A 24,187-nucleotide genomic window follows, 5' to 3' on the forward strand; every position below is an offset into this window, starting at 1 on the left:
GTTCTATGTGTGATTTATTTACAGATAAGTACAATGTTTTAATCACTTGAATTTTTTCTATCAGTGATTTGTCTTTTCCGTGCACATTACCCCTCAGACATAGGTGATTTATCACCAAACTGGGTTACCAACTCCAGTGCATTCATTCTTATTTTACTGTGCGTTACCCTGTTGTTTTTTTTACTTCGCTAAGACATCTTGTGTGACATCTGTGGTTTGCATGACAAATGACCTCTAAACTACAAAACTTCTAAATTATTATAAGTGAATAAATCTAAACCATTTTTAAGATTACACTTGAAGATAGTCCATGCATTTAATTCTTACATACGTATAGACTTCTTCAAATATCAAAAAAGTAAAATGGACAATTGAATTGATGTGTGGACCTCAAAGGAAATATTAAATAAGAATCTAAATTGATTTCACTTATTAAATATAGAGATTTAAATGACTAAATTATAAGTCTCACGTGATGTTCATCCCAATAAAACCTAATGGATGGTACAAATTGATACAACCTCAAAATTTAGAAATGTAAATTGAAAGTTTTCCAATAAATCAAAATACTGTGTAATGTAATAGAGGATATTTATGATGATCTTTATGTTAAATGATATAATATTAAATTTACTTTCATCCATCAGCTTAAGCTTTTGTGTCAATTAGTGATTTAAGATGATATCTGAACAAGTTTTTTCAGAAGACCTTATGTTCAAACTCCTGCAATGTTAGGTGAATTTTGTGATGCACCCAAGTATTGTTCTTTAGAGAATACAACTCTCTAAGAAAATCTCTTTCCGATAAAAGAAAAAAAAAACTCATTAAATAATACTAGAATTAAAGAGTTTTTTACTTTTATCTCTTTTGATGTTAAAATTGTTAGGCATTAGTATAAACTTAATTTACAAGTAACTAAGATCTCGTTTGTAATGTTCGAGTTTAGAAGAAGTACATGAATAAGTCAAAAATAATAATAAAAAAAACGAAATGGTTACTTAACAATAAAAAACAAAATGGTTACATAATTAATTTTTTTTATTATTTTTTTATATATATTACTAACTTCGATCAGGGTAATGCCTTCTAAATAGGAGGGAGATGATATAACAATGAAGAAGAATTTTAAGGTTAATGGAAGAAGTTAGTGTGCTAAGTAATATAGTTAGTGTATTAGTGATTAGTTTTTATTTTATTCTGTAATTATTTGTTATGTTTTCAATTCTATGAATAGAACACGATTGAAGTACTTGATCCTGTGTTTATTATAATTTTCTATCTTGTTTTTATTTGTGTTCTCTTTGTTTTGTTGTTTATCGTTACATGCATATTTTAAAAATAAGTGGTTGCCTTTTCTTCTATCCTTAAACACTAAGATCATGCTTACTTTAGGTAAAAAGTAGTCCATCAATGAAAATGTAAGAAGTGGGCTCCAGTTGATAACATTTGTTGTTGTTTACTTATGTTCTATAATCATGATGAACTGTGGGGTCACCTGCAAATTTGTAATCAAACACACAATCTAATTTAAAAACGAAGAGTATTAAATTTGATTGTGCTTGAAAATTACGTGGGATTCACTACCTTTACTGTTATTGTTATCATTACTGTAATCGTATGAGAATTATGAATATGTCACATTTACGGCTAACTTTACACAACAAATTAGAGATATAATAGCTTTTATTTATAGCACTTTGTACAAACGTTATGAAAAACAGAAGGTGGAAGTAAAAAAAAATTGGCAGACAAATTTGCGCCAACTTAAAATTTTGCTGAAAAAGAATTCCTTCAGTTTTGCCCACTTCCATCATTTGTCAATTTTTTTCTGTTGTCAAAATCTCCTATCTCCAACCTTCAGTTCTAACTTATATTTTTGCGAAGCCTTAATTTCCCTTTCTTTTTCCTTTTATCTTCCTCTCCATTACATCCTGCATTCAACCCCTCTTTGAATTTGTTATCTTCGACACCTGGTATACAACGCCCATGATGCTTCTCCCTTCAAATACAACGTTCGTCGTGTTATCCCTCTCTCGATGACCCACAAACTCGATATTTTCTTCTAAACCTACGGAGATGCGAGTAACCTGCAACATCGCAATAACCAATCGACGACTATAGGCTCTGTTCTCTACAATGAAACCCATACGACAGCAACCATAAGCAGCAATGAACGACAGCTTGTTTAGTTTGACGTGTTGTATCAACACACCTTATAAGTAAATATGTGACAAACACCCCTTGAATCGCAGCGGCAACGCATTTTGGCTTATTAACGACTTTCGACCTCAACCCACAACTCAAATAATCTCAAATTAAATTACCCATAGTTGGTAGGGGTCAGAAACGTTTTTGGATTTACAAAATTTTCCATTAGATAGATAAAGAGAGTTCAATTCAGTTTCCTTGCTGAAAGTTGTGGAGTTTTTCTTTTGGTAATAATATTGCATCTGCATAAATTCGAGCAAATAAAATGAAGAGTTATAATGTGCATCAATGGTGAACAAGCTTCTCCCTTTGATATTGCTCTTCGGTCACTTATCATAATTTACAAAAATGAGCTAAGGACTTAAAATTACAGCTTTATGCATAGTTTCTCTCTTTGCTTTAAGTTTTGGACTCTCAACTTTTGTTAATGGTGATTGCCATTTTTGTGTCATTATATTGCAAATTTTGTGGCCATTTGTGTTGCAATCTATTGTTTGATTTTCTTGTGCTTTCCAACAGTCAACCAATTATATGAATTTTATTATAGTTTATGTATGAAAATTACACAAATCCCAGCTACAAAACTACTAGATGAAGGCTTTTGAAACTTCAGTTGATAAACAAGAGAGCAGACTTCTCTTTTGCATTATTTTCTGGTGGTTTATCAAAAATATGTTGTTTTTATTGATCTTTTTTTACTCTATTGACTTGGAATATCTATGGATAACAGTAGTCGCTTCATGATTTCATCTTAAATATCGCTTGCTGAAATCCTACATCCTGTTTTATTCATTCATTCATTCATTTTATTGGTTTTATGTTTTGAAACGATTGAATTGAGTTTGATCAGTCATGAGATTTTGTTAACTGGATTTCTGCAATTCTATAGTTGATTTGTCAAAAGTGGTGAATCCATTTTGTTTTTTGCTTCCCAAAGCTTTGTGTAAATTGTCATCATATAACTGATGTTGTTATCAAATGGAGCAGCCCTTCCATTGATGGATGGTATAATTTATGTGTTTTGTGCATCAACAAATTCGGTAAAGCCAACAACATTAAGCTTAGCCCGGTCTTGTTCTTAAAGGTGCATGCGTGTACACCATCTACAAGCAGGTCGGACAATATTCTTTGGTTGAGTTTTTTTGGAATAAGATTTTCTTCTGAAATGTAGTTTCCTTTTGTTAAAGTCTTTTAAAGTGCCTTCATCATTCTCCCAAAAAGCATCTCGTGAAGAAAATCAAATGAATCATGCCTTTTGATCAGGGATATATAGGTATAGCTCTCTGCCTTTCTGTGCTTATAGTTAGTGAAGAAAGTTGCATGCAATTGAACTCTTATACTTCATTGGATATTATTATGTTGCCTTTTGATTTATGTTTCATTCGTACATAAAAAGCTTGTGTTTTTTTTATGCTATTGACATCTTAGAAATTAGAGAGGTTATTATGTTCTTTTTTTGTTGGGTGGAGTGAGAATGAAATGAACGGGAACTTATCTAAAGATTGGGTATTGTTGTGTAAACAATAGGTGGATTAGTTTGTGAATGAAATTGGTGTCAACTTACTTGAAGTGCACAGTTATGCTCTTGAAATTTTGGTCATTTCATAGTTTTGTTTGGAAGGTTTTGGTTTCGCCTCAGAAGAGTTGTGTATCTGTGTGTCATTTAGGTACTTTCGTGGTCAAAATGACACTAAGTTTATTTTAAAGAACATTTTAGGTGGTTTATTCATGGCTTTCTTTCGTTGTTTTAAACATTGATTAAATGTACATTTAGTTTGTATCTAATGGTAAGCGAGATACACAATACAAATGTCTTGGGTGATAATACTTAGGTTGATTTTTTCTTGATTTCTTCTTTTCATTTGGGTTAAATCTAATTGTTTGTTAGGTTTCATTTTCAGAAGAAACACAATTAAAGGAGAGCAAATTCTTTTCTTGATATTTTATTGAATCGAAGTCTCAATGACGTCGTTGATCGTTGTTTTATTTTTTTACCTTTGGTTTCTTTCTTTCTTTTTTGATATTCAATGCTTTATTGGGTTTTATTTAAGTGATCTCTTGTTGGCTTGTTGGCATTTGAGTAGTGATTTAGTTGAAGAGTTTCTAAATGTTTTGAATTTTTGTTGGTTATAAGACATCTCCCCTAAATGGTTTTTTTTTTTTTTAATGTTCAATGCTTTGATGGGTTGGTTTTATTTAAGTGATTTTAGGAGTTTCTAAATATTGTGAATTTGTGTTGGTTATAAGACATCCCCACCCCTCCCCAAAGGGCTTTTTGGCTTCTTGACATTTGAATGGTTTTACTATGATTTTTTGTTAGGGGCGTATTGAACAAAATCGCGTGGGAACGTCTCCTTCGGGTAGTATAATTGATGATGCAATTAGTAGAGTTTTCAGTCCCAATCATGGCCATGTACGAGACATATATGTACTGTTGTATGGCCAATGGATTAAATCAAACTATGTAAAAAAATTTATTTACTACTTTGTGAATTAAGTATTTATTTAGTTTATTAGTTAATCTATTGTTAGAGTTAGATCATGATAATTTCTGAAAGCTATTTTGTTTTTTTTTTATTAAGTGGTTGATATGACGACAAACATCGAGTTACATATTTTTTCTGGGAGAATTTGGGTATCGTTATAGCCTAAACATCTTTTTTTATTGTATCAACTTTTTGGGATTATATATGTTTCATTTTATTTTGATTAAAAATTTACAATTTGTTCTATTAGGTAAGATCTTTGTTGGAACATACTTTTGATGACTATATCAAACCTTTGGGATGTATATAGTGTTTTATTTCTTTTGTATGCTATAAATTTGAAGATTTTGGTTATAATTATGATTGTAGATTTGGATGAAATATGAATTACATCTTTCTTCATCTAGGCAATAATATGGGCAAGCGACTTCTATAAATATATGTTTATAATTAGTTCTAAAATAATATTTGCGAAACAAATTGTAAAATCTAAAAAATGTTTTTAACAAGTGCTATTAAAGATCCATTATTGCATTGTGTTTACTACTACATAAAATGCTTTAGAAAGTTCATTAACATTAAAATTCATATATGAAGATGGGGTATTTATAACTTTTTTCCATTACAATGAAAAAATGCTAATAAAAATAAGGGACATTCGATAGTGCGTCTAAACTCACTATAGAACGTCTTTTATAACATCTTTTTATTGCTATGAAAACTTTTGATGGTACTTTTTCCATAACATTGAATTAAAACTATCATATGTCAACTTTCTATAGCGATATTAATAGTTGTACAAAACCGCTATGAAAAGTCTAGGACTTTTAATAACATCGGCTACGACAACATTTATAAAACGTTATGAAAACTTTTTTATAGCGTTTTTATAATGTTATTAAAAACGCTATTGAAATATTTTGATAGTGTTTTTTATCGCATTGAAAAAATGCTATAAAAACGTTTCAATAACGTTTTTTTAAGCATTGAACAACTGCTATTGAAACATTTTGATAGCACTTTTCTAACACTATAAAAAAACACTATCAAAATGTTTTGATAGCGTTTTTTTTTACGCTATGAAAAGTTTTATAGCATTATATATGTGCTACCAAAATGAACTTTTTTATAGCATTTTTTATAGGGTTTAAAAAATGCTATGGAAACACTGCTACAAAAATAGTATTTCTAAACGTTTTTTAAATGTCAAAAATGACTTTTCTTGACCTTTTTTGAAACGTCAAGGAAGCCAGTGTCAAGAATGTTGATTTTCTTGACGTTTTAAAAACGTCAAGAAAAGTGACACTTGACATTTAAAAAATATCGAGAAGCACAGACACTTGACATGTTTGAAATGTCAAGAATATGGACATTCTTGACAATTAAAAAAATGTCAAGAAATTTTGTGAACTTGACATTTAAAAAATGTCAAGAAACACAGACACTTACATGTTTGAAATGTCAAGAATATGGGTGTTCTTGACAAGAAAAAAAAGTCAAGAAATTTGCTTGTGATTTTTTATAGAAAAATCTACAATGTTGACGTTTTTACCTATAATTGCTCCTGTATTTTGATCCAACAACTATATTTGGTATATATATGATATACATCATCAATCAAATAAACAATATACACGCATTGACAAACTTATATATCAACAAAAAAATCACCAATATCTCTTTATAAGAACTTAACTTCTTTAACATTGTCAATAATACAACCTAAGGAACATAATTCTAACAGTCAACCCATATGGACACTTCCAAAACAATATAAAGAACATAATTCTAACAGTCAACCCAATATGAATAGTTTTAAAAATACATTTCCAAAACTTCTATCAAAACCATCTATCTACCCACACATGTACCAATCCAAAACTATTGGTGTTGAGTCACTAACTTCTTTTTTCTTAGTCATTTCCATGGAAGATTTCTCCTAATGCAGCAAAATCATAGCAACAAAGGTATATAAAGCAGAAAAATTAGACATTTGATGAACTTAATTGATTTTATTTGTTTTTTTTCCCACATTTTGTATCCTTCCCGTTTTTCCACCTTGATTCACCACATTTAGGACATTCAATTGCATCTGCATATTATTTTCTATACAAACAACAATCATTAGGGCATGCATGAATCTTCTCATATTCTATTCCTAGTGCACCTAAAGTTTTATTTGCTTCATACATTGAATTTGGGAGCTCATTGCTAGTGGGCAAAATTTCCTTTAAGGTTTTGAGTAGTTCTGAAAAACTAGTATCACTTCATCCATATCTAACTTTTAAAATTATACAATTTGACTAATGTAGATAACTTAGTATATTTTTTGCACCCTTCGTATAATGGTTTTTCAGCATCATCAAGCAACTTCTCAAATCCATTCGAATCTCTTGAATATTCCTCGTGAGCAGCTTCAACCATTTCTTTTAAACTTCCAACATTAGTCTCTTCATACATATGGATGTCAAACTTAGAAGATTCTCCACAAAATGATGGGTTATGAAGTTTTTCCCCATGCCAAAACCAAAATTTGTAACTTTCATCAATCTCATTGACATATAAATGATCTCTAATATCCTTGCTACAATGTTTTTCACAATTCCCACATTTCAAACAAAGACAACGAATATAGGAGTTATTGGCATTAGAAAATCCAAGTTTTATGAAGTTTTTCACACCTAATTCATAATCTTTGGATAACCTACTCTTGTGCATCCATGATTTATCCATGATTGTAAATTTAGTAAGAAAAGATGATAAACAATGATCAACTTCAGAAAACAAGTTGTAGAAAATAAACAAGTTCCCAATACATACAACTTGTCATTTCTAGCTCCACAACATTCCAACCTCAAGAAAGTAAGACAAATCAGAGAACAAAGACAAACACATCTAGAAAAAGTGAATCCAAGGTGTAATCGAACCTAAAAATTGAATCCAAGGTGTTCACATGCTCTAATGTGCTAAACATATATTAATTCCAATAACTAAAAATTGAACCCAAGTTTGGCAAAGCATTACTTAGTTCATAAAGCCCTAACAAATTAGACACATTGACATATCTAACTTTGGCAAGCATTTAATTAAAGAAAAGTGGCAAGTTCTTGCATGTTCTCTAAAATTAAAGTCCTTACTTTGGCAAAGTATTGAATTAAAGTGGCAATCCCAACTTTGGCAAGTTCTCTAAAATTCAATCTCATTCAAGAACAATATGAAACAAGAGTTTATTATGAGATTCAAGAACATACGTGAGAGATTAAACCCTAACTTTGAAAGTTCAAGTCTCAAACCAAACAAATCAAGCCCTAACTTTGAAACTTCATGCCTCAAACCAAGAAAAGAATTAAACCTAATCTAAACAAGATTAAGCCTAATCTAAACAATAAAATCAAGATTAAGCTTAATCAAACCAAGAAAATCAAGAATTAAACCCAATCTAAACAAGAAAATCAAGATTAGGCCCTAACTTTGAAAGTTCATGCCTCAAATCTACTTACTTCAATAAATAATCTCTTCAAGATTGTTGAAATAACAAAAATGCATCAAAAGGAAGTGAAAAACCAAGAAGATTTAGAGTGTATTACGAATAAAATCGACTAAATCTACTGGAATTTCTTTTAAATCTGTCTAATAGTGTTACAACGCTACTAAAAGAGTGTTGCAACACTGTTGAAGAGCGCGCAATTTTCCTGTCAAAACCCGTAGCGTTGCAATGCTACTTTTTATCGTTGCAACACTACCCTGTATATTCTACAATTCTTGACGTTGTTAAAACATCAAGAATCCATTGATTGAACTTGACATTTTTAAAACGTCAAGTATTGTATTTTCCAAGAAAAACATACAACCCCGGCTTTTTAAAATCAATTCTTGACTCTTTTTTTTCTTTAAAATCACCTATTTCTTGACTTTTTTCATAAAAAGGTCAAATATTTAAAACTGCAAATGTCAAGAAAGATGGTTTTCTTGTAGTGGAAGTCATGGACTTTCAATAACGTGGGCTACGATAGCATTTTGAAAATGCTATAGAAAGTCTACAATAGTGTTTTTTTAATGCTATTATAAGTAATATTTCTTATAACGTTACCCTTACCGTTATCGTTAACGGTAAAAGTAAATGTGATAGCTTCGTTATTCTAAGTAAATGTGATTAAAAACAATCTAATTACGATTGTGATTTAGGCTCACTATGATTGGTCCCTCAATTAAATTTCATTACAATTACACCAATTTTCATTACAATTTGATAAATATAGCCTAATAATAATAACAGATCACACATAGAATTAAACTTGATGGGATAGATATATTCAGTGAGACAATCGCTAGAACTTGAAAAGGAGTAGTGACAAAAGTATCTCTATTGGAAAAGAGGAAATGGATAAGGAGAGAACTTTGAAGTCCAAACATATCATCACATTGACTTACAGCCAAAAAATGATATGGAACTCAACCTTAATGTGGTCTTCTTCACATGCACATTTTTTTAGGTTTTACTTAATTTTTCATTTATTTATATTTTCATCACCTTGAACTACAATTTCATTATATTTTGAGATTTGGAAAATTTAAAACTTTGTCAAGGGAGAAATTTAATTGAATTTATACATTTGGTTGCTAAAGTACTAGATATTGTGATTCAAACATATGTGGAATGAAATTACACTACGACAAATTCGATCTTCAATATCAATTAAAGAATGATGACTGCAGAAAAAAAAATGGCAGGAATACAATGTTGGACAATGATTTATATTATTACCTGTGGCCGATCCATGATTTTAGGTTGGGGCACAAATTCTTATAATGTAATTTTAGATAGGGGTGTACATAGTCCGGATTGGGTCGGATTGGAAGATTTTTGTGGATCAATCCAAAAATTCGAGTTGGCTAATAATGAACCCTATTATTTCTTTTTTGGAGGGTCAACACAACCCAAAATTTTCGGGTTGGACCAGGTTGGGTCACTAGTTCTGTTTTTTTTTTTTTTTTTTTTTTTTTTAATTTGACTGTTTTTAAGTTATAAGTTTTAACTTTTATATATATATATATATGGGTCGGGTCGGGTCGATCCGACCCTGAAATGGGGTAACCCAAGACCCAACCCGAATTTAATATTTTTTAACATTTTTAACCCATCCCAACCCAAAATAAAATCTAACCTAACCCAACCTTTGCGGTTTGGGTTGGGTAGTCCGGGTTGGTCGGGTTACCGAGTTTTTTGAACACCCCTAATTTTAGATGCATGCAATACTTAACTAATATGATGCTTGTATTATCGACTTTAGAGGTTCAATTTTCCACCATACATATTTTCAATATATATATATATACACACACATAAAAAACAAATTTATATAGACATAATTTTATATTCACTTTCTAAAAATAAAGTATAATTGAATAAACTAAAAAATATACCTAAAAATACAACTTGAAATCCATATTAAATCTTTTCTAAAATTGAGTTAAAATTCTTTTCATGAAATTGATTTTCTAAAATAAGTTGGCAATTTAAAAATATTTGTAATATTATAAATATGTATAATATATTATACATATATTATAAAAAACAAGGTCTAATTTAAAAATGTAATATATTATAGTTAATGTAATTTCAAATGTCGAATATTTTTAGTTTTCAAATTCATAACAAGGTCTAATTTGAAGAGTTGTCATAAATTACAAAAGTTGAATTTAAATATTTTAAAGTGTATTGAACAAAAACAAAATGCATATGTTAAAATAGTATCTTAATCATCTTTGTATGATAAATTCAAATTCACTACAAAAATTAAAATCTGGTTTATTTTATTTTATTTAATTTATTTACTTTGAAAATTAAAAATCTTGTTGATTAACTAGTGATAACTTTTATAAAAAAAATATATATATTTTTTCATAAGAATTCAGAATTCTTTTAGTGTGGAAAATAAGTGTATATTTTATTTAAAAATTGAAAAGATTATTTTTATTTACCACATCAAATTTTGGAGTACTCAAGTTTACAAATTATAAGTAAAAAATACAAAAGGAGAAATGGAAAGAAAGAAAAAAAAAATCAGAAAATAAGGGAAAAGGTGCAGCTAATAGGCAGCACTTGATGTGAGCACAAGGACATGCGTCAAGTAATAGTATACTTACTTAACATACATTTATGATCAATCAATGTAACAAGCACAATAATACTGAAAAACAATTAAGAACACAACATCCATAAAAAAAAATACTTATGTAATTATCTTAAATTCATAAAAAAGTTCATCAACACCCTAAAACTAAAACGTTTAGCCATCCATCATTGCTACATCCATATTTTCATACATTGCAACAACCATAAATAGTAAAAATTAATAATAATAAAAAGAACGAAGAAAAACTACTCTCGAAGCAATCTTCGTCATTGAAATCTATCAATCTTGTCTTGATTCACACCTCGGTATCTTTAATGACCTCCAAACAAACTTCTAAGTATCTCCTTCTAAATCTATGCTAAAACACTCTCTAAAGCTCCAAAATTCCGTGGTGTAATGAATGACTTTGGTTGAGCAAAACTCTAGAACTTAAAAAGAGAAAATATTTCCAACATTGACCAATTTTCCTTAATTAATTGCCTAGTGCCGCACGACGCTACTACCTCCGCGCCTAGGCGTTGGGCAGACGCTACACAATATTAAGTTTCTCTACCTCTTGGGTTTTGGCATTGAGGCAATGTCGTACATGCATTGTGATGCTGCTTTATTTTCAGTTCCTTGGTCTTTTTCTCCTTTTTTTTCTTCTGTCTTTTTGATACTTGGCTCGGTTTTGACCTCTTTGGCCATATTCAGGTCATTTTTAGCTCATTTTGACATTGAATCTCCATCTCGAACGTAACCAAAAAAATTACTAGCAAACAACATCGATCTACTAAAATCATATAAAAACTATCTAAAATTAAGGGCAAATAATGTATATTTTAGGTGTATATCAGCATCGAGGCGCTACTGCAATGCCATGCTTCTATCTTCAGCATCACACATTGATGTGGCGCTAGGACTTCAAAGGGACATATTTGTCATTTGACATTCTTTTCCTCTTGAATGCCTCACTTGACTCTTATCTTCCCCGTTTAAGCCGATTTTGCTTCCAAAGGGTCCCCAGGCTTCCTTTGCTCTATTTTCTATTTAAGAACTCATTTAAACATTAAATACATAAGAATTAACCCAATTTAGGTCAAGAAAGACAACTCATTTGGGGAGCTATCACATTCCATTGAAAAATATGTGGCATATGAGAAGTAGCATCCATCTAATCAAGCCTTTCTAACTAAGTTAGACAACATTCAGCTCCCGTAGATTATACAAGATGCACTAAAAGAACCTAAGTGGAAAAAGTTGTGGATGAAGAAATTAAAGCTCTTGAAAGTAATGAAATATGGACTTTTACTTCACGGTTAAGTACAAGTAAGTCCAAGTCAAATGACAATATTGAAATATTTAAAACAAGATTTGTTGCTAAGGGTTTCACCGAGTCATATGGTATAGATTACTAAGAGATTATTTTTTTCTGATTGCAAAATTGAACACTATACGTGTCCTTTCATATTTAACTGTAAATCTAGATTGGGCTCTTTATCAACTTGATGTTAAGAATGCATTCTTAAATAGTGATCTTGAAGAAGAAATTTACATGCAGTTTCTTACTGGAATGGAAAATAAGTGTAATAGAAACTTGATATGTAAGTTAAAAAAGTTATTATAAAGATTAAAATAATCTCCTTGTGCTTGGTTTGATAAATTTACAAAAGTTATGGTTTGACAAATTTGCATCTTCAAATCATAAAATTGCAGTTCTTATTGTATATGTAGATGATATTATCATTACAAGAGATAATCTAGAGGAGATATTTGATCTAAAAAAGATGCTTGCAATAGAATTTGAAATCAATTAAGATTTGGGAAGTTTGAAATACTTTCTAGGAATAGAAGTAGCGAGATCTAAGAGTGGTATTGCCATTGCATTTGATTCCCAAACCTTCGAGAATGTAAGCAAGATGATGACGATAAAACAATGATTCACCAATGGTCAGAAAACTTGTCAATAACGTCTTTGATCTAAGGGAGATACTATGAAACAGAGAGACCATGCTTCTTGATGTCGCTAAAGTTGCGAACAAATGCCCATTATACTAGCAGAATGGAGCCAGCTCATAATGGTTCGATTAAACCATTTGGTTTTTGTTGAGGCTGAGGGGAAAACGGAAGTTGGTGAACCTGAGAGAACATATAACCTTTGCTGAGGCTGGAAACCAGGAATGTTTGGAACATTAAGAGGAATGGGGGAAGATGAGTGTGGAATGCAGTGTTGTTATCAAATCTCTTTGGTTTGGAATCTCCCCCTCAAGCTTATATTATCTATTCATTATTCTTCTGCTATATAACATGCATAATCACATCCTCAAAAGAAAGATTATTATTAATTAATATATTTCAAGATCATTTCAAATTTAAATCTTACAACTTAACTAATATAGTTTTTTGAGAACCCACCATTTTCAATGGGATGCCATAATTTCTGTCCCTTATAACATCTTCAAGAATATAAACAAACTTTTATTTTATTGTCTTATGGTCCATTTTTCTTTCTTTTAAGTAAAATCAAGTTTTAGGGAAATTATGTTTCATGTTTATGAAGCCTACAATGGAATAAAAACTTGTATTTGTTCAAAACTAACAAATATATAAAAACAAAAGCTTATTTTAAAAAACTAAGATTTGTATGCTCGTTTAATATAATTGTTCTATTTTTTAAAGTTTATCTTTAAGCACTACATTTAAATATATGTATTTTTTTTTTTTTTACGCACTTAAAAAATTCAAAATCTAAGATAAATATTGTAATCTAGAAAATGATAAAATTTTGAAATTTTGTTTTTGTTTTTAGAATTCCACTTGAATTCAAATCAATTTTTAGGAGAGAAAAAAAAAAGTAAAAAAATCATGAAAACGCATAAATTCCTTTTTAAAAAAATCGTTATTAAACAGCTCTCTCTAACTGGAAAGAAGTAAATTGATAATTTAACCTAAAAAAAACAAGTGAGATTCCACAGTAATTCTGGTGAGGGGACCCCATCGAATCAATGCTCTAAAGAGAAGTGGGTCCCACCGTTAGCTCAACCAATCAAAATTAACCATCGTATGCTGACACTTAGCCAACTAGATGTCAATTTCAAAAGACCGATCAGCCAATCAGATTAAAGTAATCTGCTACTGTATAGCAGACGATTGTCCGGTGTGAGGCCCAATCAATGACGTTCGTAATGTTGACTTTTATTTACGTCAATTCGTCGGCTTGGCTTTTGACGTGTGTAGTACAGTTGGCTCTTTCTTGGGTACAAACCCTCCATTCACTTTGGAAGTTTCTAAATTTTACGTACTAATAACAATTAAGAACAAAAACTAGAGAGATAATGATTAAAATACCATTTTCCGATACTATATTTTGAAGTTTTTTTCAATTTTTTATTTTTAATAAATCTCAAATTTAGTTATCTCTTAGTTTGAAGTTGATTTAGCCTATTTAAAATTTGGCCAATCTTTCAAAAACATTCGAATTTTGGCCTTCAATAACGTCGGTCGTGTGTGAAATGTTTGTTTAGTCCTCAAAATGTTTGAAGACGTGTGTGCATCCCATTTTCTCGTTTGTTCATCTCGCTTCACACTCATTCCTCTCGTTCTTTATCGGAATGAAGTTGAACATTTTAAATTTAAAATTTCAGACTTCCTCATTCCTCAAAACTACAGAATATTCTTAAACTTTGTACTTTATATCAAAATATTCTTAAACTTTTAAAATTTTCAAAACTACCCTTAAACTTACTAACAAAGTTCAAAACTACTCTTTTAGATAGTTTTGGATAGAAACAGTTAATATTTTGTTTCAAAAATACTTCTGAACTTTAAAAAATTTTAAAAAAAATCCTTAAAACTTTTTTAAAAAAATAGAAAATATCATTACTACTAGTATGTATGAATACAAACTGTTAATACTCATTTAAAAGATATTCTTGAACTTTCAAAAGTTGAATTAATATTCGTAACCTTATAAAGAAAAAAGTTCAACCCTATAGATACTTTCTGTTTTCTCCCATTTATTTAATTTTACACCAATTTTCTAACAACAAAATATAAACTAAAACATCAAGTTAAAAGCACAAAATCTCACAATATTCTAAATTCAAAATATCTCCTTAGAACTTACCAAAACAATAAATAGCTAAACACAAAATCAACATATTTAGTTATTAGTACACACTTAACTACTAATGTACAATCCTATTAAAACACATAAGATCTAAGGTCCCTTTGGTGTTTCCATTATTCTTTTTTTTTTTTTTTGTTATTATTTATGTACCTTAATTGAAGAAGGATTTTTTTTTTTATGAGATAGATAAAAGTAAAAAAGTTAACCAAAAGGAGAATAAGGAGAAAAAATAGATAAAATAGAGAAGTGTTAAGTCACATATTGAAGTAGGGGATTTGGAGGAAATGAAAGAGATAGGTAATTAGGTGTTGATAATTTATTATTATTATTATTATTATTAAGTTAATGGTACTAATACAACTTTTTTGAAAATTTAGAGGTACTTTTGTTATGAGGTTTTAATGGTTTTTGTTCATATAGTAACAGTAAAGGGTATATTTGACTTTTTTTTTTTTTTTTTTTTGTAAGTTTGAGGTTATTTTTTAAACTTTTGAAAGTTTTAAGGGTTTTTTTAAATAAAACTTTAACGGTTTCCATAATTTTTTTTTAAAAAAAAACTAACGATAAAGGTATTTTTGAACTCTTTTTGAAAGTTTAAAGGTGTTTTTGAAACATTTGAAAATTTAAGGGTATTTTTGACACACAATGCAAAGTTTAGGGGCATTTTTTATAATTTAGCCAAATTATTGTTATTATGTAACTAATTTTGTTAGAAAAATACTTTGAAAGACAGAGTTTAAGATTTAGTTGAAAATAACAAAAGATAAAATTGGACAATTAGGCTACATTTGACATTGCATTAACGGTGTCAAAAAGTGATTTGAGAAAAGTCTTAATCGTTTTTTGTGTTTGGTAAAATAGATTTAAATTAAATATATTAAAATCACTTTTAAAATACGTTAATTTCACGTTGACTTTAAAAGCAGTACTTTTTAGCTTTTAGATTTTCCTAAAATCGGGTAGAAGTTTTAATTAATATTTAGTTTTCAATTTTATGCATTAAAAGAAGATTTATTTGGTATATTTGTCTATTTCTCACCTAATCAAATCTCTATTTTCTATTTTTCATGATAGATGCATCAATTTTAAAAAAATATATATATACCATAGTCATTTTTTTTAATAAAGCAATTTTCCTTAATATTTAAAATTTAATTTATAATAAAGAAAATTTATCATACTAAACAATTATTTAAAATTTTAAATTACAAAAAAAATAAAAATAGTCGATCATAAGTCAACTTTAATTATTATATATAAAATAAGATGATTTTTTATTTATTTATCAAACACTTTAGCCTATTGTTTCAAGTTTAAGTTGAAATTTACTAAATACTCATTTTTTTAAAAGCACAACTATTAACCGTTATTTTAAAAGCTATAGCAATCCCAAACGAAACCTTGAAATTATATAGACTAAAATTGAATAAACTTTCAAATTGAAAAAGTAAAATAGTATTTTAATATTTATTTACTTATTTTTGCACGTTAGTTTAAATTCTATTTTGGTGTACCTACTTTTAAATTTGCTAAGTTTCGTACTTTATGCTATTTTATTCAAATTTCTTACCATTGTGAAGAAAAGTAATTTTAGTTATTTATTATTATGTTTTTTTTTTTTAGATTAATTTTGATACACTTCCAATTTTTGTCTCTTAGTAATTGTACTTTCAAACTTTCTATTTGAATCCTTCTTGAAAAAATTGTTGTAGTCTACATTTTGTTAGATCTCAATGTAAATCCTTTTCTTAATAATGACATTAATATTTTTAGAAATTTACCCTGAGTAATTTGTGGTGAAATTGTAATGGAAGAAAATGAGGTTATATAAGAAAATAAAGCAAGTAGATCAAATAATCACTTTTTAAGATTGTTGGATCAAGGGCTATAATATAATGAACAAAAGTTAAAATTATGTGAACACAAAAATTTTTAATTTAGAGATGTAAATGACGTTTCTCCTTCAAGGCCAAAAGTTAAATCATCCACTTTGTAGTTGTTGTACTATAAAATAATATAAGCCTCTAATTCTTAATAAATAAATAGTTTTTTTTTAGTATGATATGGATGTGCAAATCTTTTAGCTATTAATAGTTAGAAGTGATAGTCGGACATGTTTCTCAATTTCAAGACCAATCGAAAACCAAACTGAATCGATTGATTTTCTAAAATATGAATCAAATTGATGTCTAATAAAGGACAAAACCAATGGTTTAATTATTTAAGTGGATTGATTCTATGTTTGGCTTGGCTTTCGATTTCCGACCCAATTGACATTTTCCTTTCCTTTTCTTTTCTTTTTTAAATTGTAATTTTTTTTTTTTGAGTTAGTCATTTTTGTTTTTTCTCAAATTAAAATTTGTTTTTCTTTAGATTAAAATTGGTTTTTTTATTTCTTTTGTTTTAGATAATAATATTTGGGACTTTTTTATATTCTAAAAAAAATTATTTAGTTCTTTTTTCTAAATAATAAAAATACATGTACCATAATAATTAAAATACTAAAGGCAAAAGTAATAATACAATCCATCATCCATCCAACCAAAAGTACTAAAAATACATTATCCTTTCAAATTTAAGAGTATATATATGTAAGGGACGACAAAACTCCAAATATCTCTACAATGGTAAATATTGTTCATTCATTCTTATCATTGTCTACTTTGGATATAACTCATGATCAAAATATAAGAATTTGATCGCATTCCCATCCAACAATTCTTTCCTCGAACAAAAGACCACCAAGATTTTCCTTCAAATAGTCATCTGATCTCCGTGCTAACTCAACCATGGAGTAGTCATCCATTTGAATTACTCTTGAGCATACTACCTGGTCTGAAGGCTTAACCACGGACGGATATTTTAGTCATGACTATAGTTTTCAAGGCTCCCACTTCTTTGTTTGACATTTGAGGATTCTGACGAGGCATGACTTTGAAACCAATTGGCGCTATTCATCTAATCATTCTCTCTAGTAAAATTGTTCTCCCTCTTCCTCGTGGATGTAGTTTTCAATAAAAAAATCGAATATTAAAACCAATAATTTTTTGTTTTATCCAAACACAAATCTGTATGTCCAATCGCACACTAAAAAATTGAACAGGACCAATGGATCAACTTGGAATGGTTCAGTTTGCAGATTCTTTTTTTGTTATAGCAATCCTAATTAATACATACTATGTGTAATTTGAATTAAGCTCATTTTGACACATATGTTTTAAGAAATTATTTACGGAATCATATTGTGGGCACAGGTTTTCTTCATTTATACCGTGAACATATTTCAATTGATATACAATATATGTAAGCGACTAAAGAAGTATGTAGTTCGAATTTTTTCGTCCCATTGTTCTAAAAAAAGTATTTTTTTTCCTTTACACCTAATAAGTAAATATCTACATATGGAATATTTGAAGTCACATATTGTATAGGTTAGGTGTTAAATTTCAAATATATTAATTTAAATAGAATTCAATTTAAAATAAATAATTAATAAAAAAAATTGATGATGGAGATTTAAATCAAAGTTGACTGGAAAAAAGACAAATAATATTGGAAGTTGAGAAGAGGATAATATAGTATAAATAGAAAACCTTTTAGGGATTGTTTGATAATATTTTTATTTTTTACATTATATTCCTTGTTTTGTTTTAAAATACATACACTATTAAATTATTAATTATGTTCTATACTTTACCTTTTGTATTTTTTTAAGATAAGAAATGTTGTTAAGTTCTATACAAGTTTAGGGTTTTTTTTTTCCTTTCTATATTCAAAATTACGTTTTTTTTTTCTCTTTTTAAATTTTAAATGTCAATATTTCAAGTAGTCGAACATCAACCATTCATTCTGGAACAATATTTAAAACATTCTTAAAAAATACAAATTCCTATATCACTTAGGTATAGTTGATGGGTGAAAATTTCCCATTCTAGAAGGGTTTTTTCTTTTTTAATCTTCTACTAAATTATTATAAAATATATATATATATATATTAAAATTTCGACACTTATTTAAAAGAAAAATTATTTCAAATGGTAAAACTGTTAAAAATATTTACAAGATATAGCAAAATTTTAGAACTATCAATGATAGATGCTAATATCAGTATCTATCAATATCACTCTATCAGTGTCCATCAACGTCTATCAGTTTTAAATTTTTACTATATTTTGTAAATATTTTATTTTATTTTTCTATATTTAAAAATAATCCTATTTTAATACCCCATTCTTCTATAAATAACAATATTACCCTTGATTTTTCATACAAGTTTTAAATCTTCCATTGGAGTAAAAAAAAAAAAAAAAAAAAAAAGTATAATGTTGGAGAAAAAGTTGATGTGTCTAGATGTTATTCTTTTGTACTTAATTTATGCAAGGCAAAAATTTCTAGTATTACGAGATACTATCAATTTATTGTTTGTAATATCAGCATCTTAGTTATCATCACGTTGCTCTACATCATTGCCACATCCATTTCTTATTCAATATTTTAAAGAATTTTTATTCGTAGAATAGTTTTGAAATATTTATGGTTGTAACTTTTAAAAAGATCATAATATAATAATAAAAAAAAATTAAGGAACACTTATTATTTAGCCTAGAATGAATATAGATAAATATGTCCTTATCTTAGAAGGCAAAATGTGACTTAGTTTTTAAAAAGTACATAAGGACACGTTTGGTTACTATTCATTGGCTGTTTTATGTTTTTAAATGAATTGTCTTCAATAAATATGTGTCTAGCAGATAACTTAAATTTTATTTCAGAAAATTTTATTCAAATTATGTGATTTAAGTCATGTTAATTTTGAAAACAATATTTATATATTTTCAATGTAAAATTATAATAAATAAAGAGAAAAAAAAATAAGAAATACAAAATGTAGGTTACATACTCAATTTAATTTTTAAAATTAAAATATGTAATATGTATCATATTATAAATTATATAATATTACAGAATAAGACTTAAAATCATTTATTTTAACATGAAAATATGTTCATGAATAAACGAATATTAATTTATTGTCAACTTATATATGATGAGTAACTATAACTAGATTTATGATTTATGAATATAGTACCAATCATTTTTAAACAATTGTTTAAATTAGAATCCAATTTCTAAATTTGATATCAAACACATATCTAAAAACATAAAATACAATTATGATTTCATTTAGGTCTTGTTTGGTAACTATTTTGTTTTTGAAAATTAAGCTTATACACACTACTTTCACATTCAAATTTCTTCCTTTGTTATCTACTTTTTACCTATGATTTAAAAAACCAAGCCAAATTTTGAGAATTAAAAAAGTTGTTTTTGTTTTTAGAATTTGGCTAAAGATGCAAAATGTAAATCATTGTAAAATATATAATATAAATAAAAGAAATTATTATTATTATTATTATCATTATTATTTTGGTGAAATCTTAAATTAAAACCGCAATCAAGTGGGTGTACCGATGGGATGATTGAGGAAACGTTTGGTTCATTAGCATTACGCTCCCGAAAATGATAGCTGCTGCTTTGTTAAAGATGCCCATCAACGGTCAAAATATATATATCCATAATATTTTAAAATTACAAATTAGCAGTTTTTGTTTTCCTAATTTCTCAATGTTATCTATACTGTAGCAAAAAAAAAAAATCTCAATTTTAACACTATTGAACTTATGCTTTTATTAATAGATAGGTACTCTCTGAAATACACCTAAATATTTATTTTATTAATATACTTTAACATAAGAATATGCCACTTAGAATAAATGAATTTTATTGATAGATAGGTTGAATTTTACTTATGGAGAAATTAAAATTTATGTGTCAAGTAACATTTAAGAGTAATAATAAAACTACAACAACAAATAATACATGTCTAAAAAAATAGAGAATAATACAACTACTTTTTATTAATAAAACTTAATAGGTTAAATAATTTAGAAGTAACTCAAAACTCAAATGTAGTTTTGAGATGGGTATGAAAGCTTAAAAAAAAAAAAAAAAACCACTTTTGAAAGAATAGACGTATTTTAAAGGAAGATGAGAAAATTTAGAGATATTTTTATAATTTAGTAACTAGGTTGGTTTATTCATCTTCTAACTTAAATCTATAGTATTAAATTTTCATCGACATGTTGATGCTTTTAACGATATTTTCATTTTTTTCATGGGTTCGATATCAGAGGAGAATTAATATTTTTAGATGTTGTCGATAAATTACAGAACATAATAATAAAATAATAAAATATTACTATTATAAATATAATATAAATAATAAGGACGTGAACTTGTTTAAAAATAATACACATGACTTAAATCTAAGAAATAAAAAGTGATAATTTTTTTCTCGTTTTTTTTATAATCCATGTGGATACAAATGTTCCACATGGCAACCATCGATTTGAAAACTTCACTACAAAGTTCCCTCCTCTGTTTCAAAAGTTGGAGTGTATTTTGTATAGCGAGCTCATTGAGGCCACATTGAATTCGCCTGTATATTAAACCTTTCCCTTCAACAATCCAGCTCAACCAACAAAACCCACTTCATTTTATTCTTCCTCCATTGGAGCCATTCCACAAGCTTTTCACATTACCCATGTGGGTTTGTTAGCTATTTTCTCAATTTGGGGACAAAACAACAAAAAAAATGGAGTTCCCGCAGGGAATTTTAGCGGCGGCGGTTCTCGGTTTCGCTTTTCTGGGTTTTGTCCGGACAGATCTGGCCTCTGACAGGGCGGCGCTGGTGGGTTTTCGGGCGGCGATGGGTGGTCGGCCCCGATTAGAGTGGAATCTCTCCGATGTATCTCCCTGTTCTTGGGCTGGTGTTAATTGTGACACGAATGGGGTTTTTGAGCTCAGGCTTCCGGCAATGGGGCTTTCCGGTGAGCTTCCGATGGGGCTTGGGAATTTGACGCAGTTACAAACTCTTTCTCTAAGGTTTAATGCTCTGTCTGGACGGATTCCGGCGGATTTTGCGAATCTTCGTTCGCTGAGAAATCTTTACTTGCAGGGGAACTTGTTTTCCGGCGACATTCCGACGTTTATGTTCGATTTGCGGAATCTGGTTCGGTTGAACATGGCGGACAACAATTTTTCAGGTGAGATTTCATCTGGGTTCAACAATTTGTCCCGTTTGGCTACTCTGTATTTACAGAACAATCAGTTTACCGGAGTAGTTCCCGACTTAAATCTCCCTCTTGAGCAATTTAATATCTCCTTTAATCAATTAAATGGCTCAATTCCCTCGAAGCTGTCTAGTTTTCCGGCGAGTGCTTTTGAGGGGAACTTGCTTTGTGGGGCGCCATTGTTACTCTGTAACTCGACAGCCACTGAGCCCGGTCGAAAGTCGAAACTCTCGGGCGGGGCGATTGCTGGAATTGTGATTGGTGGTTTGTTTGTTTTGGTGTTGATTTTGGTTGTTTTGATTCTTGTGTGTCAAAGAAAAAGTAAAGGAAAATCGGAGTCGAAAGAGGGGGTTCGATCGGCCAGTGAGGTTGCGGTGCCAAGAGAGAAGACGGCAATAGCGGAAGGGAGTAGCGAAAGCATAAACATAGATCATTTGACTCCAGCGAAATCCTCGGCAAAGGGTGGCGAAAAGGATAAGAGATTGGTGTTCTTTGGTAATGTGGGAAATGTATTCGACTTGGAGGATTTGTTGAGGGCGTCGGCGGAGGTCCTTGGGAAGGGGACGTTCGGGACAGCATATAAAGCGACATTGGAGACGGGGATGGTGGTGGCCGTGAAGCGGTTGAAGGAGATGACGGCGGCGGAGAAGGAGTTCAGGGAGAAGATGGAGGAGGTGGGGAGGATGAAGCATGAGAATTTAGTCCCTCTTAGAGCTTATTATTACAGCAGAGAGGAAAAGCTTTTGGTTTATGATTACATGCCAATGGGAAGCTTGTCTGCACTTTTACATGGTGAGTTCTCTTTTGAGCTTTTCTTATTTGACCTAATTTATATTAAAATTCGATGATCTGAGAAACTCGATCAATAGGTAGTAGAGAGTCAGGGAGAACTCCGTTGAATTGGGAAGCAAGGTGTGGCATAGCACTTGGAGTCAGCCGTGGAATTCATTACCTTCATTCTCAAGGCCCTACCATCTCTCATGGCAACATCAAATCCTCTAACATTCTCCTCACAAGATCATACGAAGCGTGTGTATCCGACTTCGGCCTTGCGCAACTAGCCATGTCTCCGTCGGCTCCAAGTCGTGTCGCTGGGTACCGAGCCCCAGAGATTACCGATTCTCGAAAGGTATCACGAAAGGCAGATGTTTATAGTTTGGGAGTGTTGTTATTGGAGATGCTAACAGGAAAATCTCCTACACATTCTATTTTCAATGAGGAAGCTGTGGACCTTCCTAGATGGGTTCAATCTGTGGTTCAAGAGGAATGGACAGCTGAAGTGTTTGATGAACAACTTCTTAGATACCAAAATGTTGAGGAGGAGATGGTTCAACTCTTAGAACTCGCTCTACAATGCACCATCCCTTATCCCGATAATCGTCCCGAAATGGACGAGATCGTTCGACGCATCGAAGAACTTTGTCGATCTACCTCACAAAAACAGAGTGAGGCAATTGACAATGATGGAAATAATGGTATTTCCACACAGTTTCATTCATTAAACTCACCTCATCCACCATCTGCAGAGTAGGGATGAAGTAAGATTGAAGAATGGCAACTTTAGATTATTTTTTTTCTTTTTTCATTATTATTCTTGGGTTTATTTCTTTTTATTTTTCATATAATACCTCTTCATTTTTCACTTATATAATACTTGTAAGTCTTATACATGTATTTTTTTTAGTTTGTAAAAGTACTTTTCTCTTGCAATTCAATACCTTTGCCAAAAAACATAAACAAAAAAAAAAAGTGTAGGATCACATTTATGAAGAATAAAAAGCACTTTTGAAACCTTTTATTTTGGGGTTTCTATTTACAAGAATTTCCCAAGAATAAATGGGCCAAAACGACTATTTAATTGTTATTTTAAATATATATTATAATTCATGAAAAACATTATAAAACTCTTAATTAGAGAACTTTTGGCATTTTTTTAAAAAAAAAAGTTGATTTTTTATTTTTTGGAAAAGAATGTTCGGTGAGTTAAATTCACGTTGAATAGATATAATCAATTTTTGAACTATAAAAAAGATTAAACACGTGATGAATCACATATTTAATTGATCTAACTAAATATAATAGATACACATATACTTTTTGGGACATGTTTCGAAA

General features: G+C 29.6%; 1 protein-coding gene and 1 pseudogene across 1 annotated transcript; one reads left to right on the plus strand and one right to left on the minus strand.

The window, feature by feature from the left end:
• Positions 1-6,706: 6,706 nt before the first annotated feature.
• On the minus strand, positions 6,707-7,427 carry LOC150038497 (uncharacterized; annotated as a pseudogene).
• A 13,964-nt stretch (positions 7,428-21,391) lies between these two features.
• On the plus strand, positions 21,392-23,787 carry LOC120069827 (putative inactive receptor kinase At1g48480). The gene is made up of 2 exons (XM_039021670.2): positions 21,392-22,864; positions 22,942-23,787. Exons 1-2 carry the CDS (start codon positions 21,595-21,597, stop codon positions 23,601-23,603), a joined length of 1,932 nt encoding a protein of 643 aa, XP_038877598.1. The 5' UTR covers positions 21,392-21,594; the 3' UTR covers positions 23,604-23,787.
• Positions 23,788-24,187: the final 400 nt, after the last annotated feature.

This window comes from Benincasa hispida, chromosome 1 (assembly GCF_027475165.1).
Source record: "Benincasa hispida cultivar pf3 chromosome 1, pf3_genome.v1.1, whole genome shotgun sequence".
NCBI lineage: Eukaryota > Viridiplantae > Streptophyta > Magnoliopsida > Cucurbitales > Cucurbitaceae > Benincasa > Benincasa hispida.

Coding starts and splice junctions, on each gene's coding strand:
- LOC120069827 (XM_039021670.2), top strand. CDS start 21,595: ATGGAGTTCCCGCAGGGAATTTTAGCGGCGGCGGTTCTCGGTTTCGCT. Junction 22,865..22,941: donor CTTGTCTGCACTTTTACATG/GTGAGTTCTCTT, acceptor CTCGATCAATAG/GTAGTAGAGAGTCAGGGAGA.